Source organism: Gavialis gangeticus, unplaced genomic scaffold (assembly GCF_001723915.1).
Source record: "Gavialis gangeticus isolate Ggan-Ray unplaced genomic scaffold, GavGan_comp1, whole genome shotgun sequence".
In the NCBI taxonomy this organism is placed as follows: domain Eukaryota; kingdom Metazoa; phylum Chordata; order Crocodylia; family Gavialidae; genus Gavialis; species Gavialis gangeticus.
Genome location: NW_017729034.1, coordinates 12023197 through 12026706, shown reverse-complemented (window position 1 = coordinate 12026706; position 3510 = coordinate 12023197). Strand labels below are relative to the sequence as shown.

The following is a 3510-nucleotide window of genomic DNA, read 5'->3' as shown; positions in this document are numbered from 1 at the left end:
GCACTTCAAGAGGGATGTGGACAGCATGGAGAGGGTCCAGAGGAGGGCCACTTGCATGATCAGGGGACAGCAGGGCAGGCCCTATGAGGAGAGGCTATGGGACCTGAACCTGTTCAGCCTCCAAAAGGGAAGGCTGAGGGGGGATCTTGTGGCCTGTTACAAACTAGTCAGGGGGGATCAGCAGGCATTAGGGGAGTCCCTGTTCCCCCGAACACTGCCAGGAGTGACCAGGAATAACGGTCACAAGCTGGCAAAGGGTAGATTTAGGCTAGATATCAGGAGGCGCTACTTCACAGTCAGGGTGGCTAGGGTCTGGAACCAACTTCTAAGAGAAGTTGAGCAGGCTCCTACCCTGGGGGTTTTCAAGAGGAGGTTAGATGAACACCTTGCTGGGGTTGTCTGACCCCAGTACTCTTTCCTGCCATGGCAGGGCGTCGGACTAGATGATCTACTCAGGTCCCTTCCGACCCTAGAAACTATGAAACTATAACAGGAGTCACAGCCTAGAGGCCAACACAGGAAAGAGTGTGACAAAGCACACCGCAGAGAAGACATTCTCACTGCTGAGCCCTGTGCATTGAAAAAAGGAAACTGTTTCATGTGCATGACTCACATGTGGAAAAGGGTTGAATTTTTCCAGAGGCTCGCCCCTGAACCAGGAGCTCATGCCCAGTGGCAGTTCCACAGTGTCTTCAAAACAAAATGCAACACACACACATCTCACCAGTCTCTTCACAATACTCCATATGCACACACACACATACACGGATGCATGAACACAAATGCACAAAAACCTTCAGGAGGCTGGGAGGCTCTTGAATGTGAGGGCTAAAGGGGCTACATAAGATAACAGAGAGCCCCAGCCAGGACAGAGAGAAACAGGAACTGGTTCAGGGATTAGGAGAATCCCAGTCTCCCTCATAGCAAACCAACAGGTTGTAGATTGGAAGCCAGAGCCACATGCTGGACAGGTTGGGAGAATGACTGAGTCCACCACTCGGTGCAGACAGCAGCAGATCCAAGTGTGTCACTTCCAGCCCTGTCTTCTCCACAGTTCATGGTGGTGACTGCTGGGTTTAGGGGCAAGAGTTGAGCAGATACAGAAAGCACCATGTGGCTTGGAAATCATTCAGCCCTTGGGCACACTGCTGAAGCCTGTGGTCACCTGCACTGCTTCTGCTATCTTGGTACCACATGACCCCAAGAGGCATTTAGGAAGGAGAAGCAGATGGCCAGGCTAAGAGTACAGACAGAAGCACTCACCGTCTGGTAGGTGATGACCAGCTGGACCACAGGCAGCGCGTAGAACACAGCAATGGTGATGATGTTCCTGTGGAGGGCAAGAACACAGCCATCATCTATAGCAACCCAGCCAGCTCACACCCCAGGCCTCCACTGGGGCTCTTTCCAGCCTGCCTCCCAAACTGCTCTCACAAGGAGAGCATCATGGGGCCCAGATGCACATGGGGAGGTAGAATTCCTGGGTTCTTTGGCCTGCTTCACCTTCAGTGCCTTCCTGAATAAGGGAATATCCCCTTTGAATCAGCTCCCATTTGCAAAATGGGGCTAGCAATGTGAAGGAAGATGGAGACATCTAGAAGTGAAATAGGGGGCTTTCACCTGGCATTGGATGTATCTGCCCATGAACTCAAGGGTACAAGCCCCCTTCCCCTCAACCTTCACCAGGAGTCCTTCACCATCTCCTTTCTGTACTGAAGCCAGCCCCCGAGGCAGAGGCTGCCTACAGCTGGACAGAAGTGTTTCATATTTGTCCCTTAGTATTGAAATATCCATGCAGCTCTTTCATAAATCCAGCTCCCTTGTTGCTGTTCAGCTGACCTCTCCCCAGCTCCAGCCCTTTAAGGAAAGTATACAAGTTTAGGGACAGGTGTGAGTAGGGGGTGGTGAAAAGTCAGGCACTGTGGAGCTGCCAGGCCCAAGCGTCAGTCACTTGTTCCCCTGACAATTATGGTACAAGCAGGTAAATTTTGATGAGGTGCAACAAGGCCCAGACAAATGGTCCCCTGGACTTCCCAAACAGCCTCTCTTGCCCTTGCCTTCAGATGATACGAAGCAGAGTTGAGAGAATGAAAATGTGGGCACTGGCTCAGGCACACCACACAAACATGTCCAAGCCAGGGTGAACAGGACTCTGGGCATTAAAACGGGGCCCAGAAAGGCTCTAAGTGGGCCTTCAAGAGTGGGATTTGGGAGCCACACTTAAGGGTGAAAAGGGAAAGACTCCCCAAAGGAGGGACCGTGGTACTGCCCACCTCCCCTTTACTCACCAGAAATAAATCTTATACTTTTTGCTGACAATTCGCCGGTCCTTCCTGGACAAGTCTGACAGATAGAGAAACATCTGCAATCCCGTACAGCACAGGAAAGAGAGAGGAAGAGAGAAGTCATGAGTGAAAAGGAAACTTTTAGGAATTGTGGATGGGCTGTGGCAATACAGGTTGAGGGCTAAAAGTAAACCCTTTCAGGACGGTGTCACTTTGATTCACTGAGGAAGCAAGCAAAGGACCTTTCCTGATAAAAGCCCAAGGCTTTCTCTGGCAATAAGGAGACAAAACCAAATTACTTCCTAGCAGGATAATATTCCAGCACACCCCCATGTGGAGAAAGACAATGGATCTAGCTTCCCCTTGCATGACAATAGGCACACTCTTAAAACTGCATCTGGGGTGAACTGGGAACCATCTGCCTTTCCCCACAGCAAGCACCGGGGATGGTGGGGAGGGTGTCAGAGGTGAGAAGAGAAGGCACCTCCCACAGGCTGACAGCTCAGAGCAGAGATTTTATGTATCAGTTACTTTGCTCCTTGTCTTCTCTGCTCTTTTCACTGGTGTCTTTTTGGACTCTTAAGTAGCCGTCCTTCACCTGCTTCCTGCCATCTCATCTAGGTGCTTTTCCAACCCTCCTGGCTGCACTTCCCCCCTTGCTCTTGTCTCTGGACTGAATTGCTCAATCTCACTTAAGCAGCACCTTTTCCCCAAAGCACTCAGGGAATGTCCTGGGCTTGGGAAGACTGTGAAGTGTCAATCTGAATCTTTACTACATAAAACACAATTAATCTGTCCTTTAAAGAACAGCAAAGACAGTGAATCACTGGAGTCCTGGCCCTGATACCTCCACCCCACCTCCCACAGCACATGGGACCAGAGTGCAGTGCCCACAGTACCTTGGTGCGAATGACATTCTTATCACTCTCAATTTCCGGCATGGTGTCAAAGTCACTCTCCTCTTCCACAGAGCTGTCTGTGTCAGAACCACGCCGGAGCCCATGCTCCGGGGAAGACATCTGCCGGCCACCACTGGAGCTCGACTCATCTGGAGACGAAGGACGAAAGGTTTCTGTTAAGGTTGAAAGGGAGGAACATGAAAGCATCTACCACATCCAGAGCTCCTGCTGGGGGAACTCACCACTCCTGCTCTCTGTGCCACCCACACGTGTGCCTGCTTACCCCGGCGGAGGCGGCAGCAGCAGCAGCAGCGGAGGAGACCAGC

The 3510-nt window shown here is 51.5% G+C and overlaps 1 protein-coding gene across 5 annotated transcripts in view; it reads right to left on the bottom strand.

The window, feature by feature from the left end:
* The window catches only part of SIDT1 (SID1 transmembrane family member 1), a 111085-nt gene that overhangs the window by 20717 nt on the left and 86858 nt on the right, over positions 1 to 3510 (bottom strand). For all 5 annotated transcript variants that reach the window (XM_019527489.1, XM_019527491.1, XM_019527488.1 and 2 more), the window contains 3 exons: positions 3185 to 3333; positions 2289 to 2362; positions 1264 to 1330 (listed from right to left, as the gene is read on the bottom strand). In XM_019527489.1, coding sequence (XP_019383034.1) covers positions 1264 to 1330; positions 2289 to 2362; positions 3185 to 3333 — 290 coding nt within the window. The remainder of the gene's footprint in view (positions 1 to 1263; positions 1331 to 2288; positions 2363 to 3184; positions 3334 to 3510) is intronic.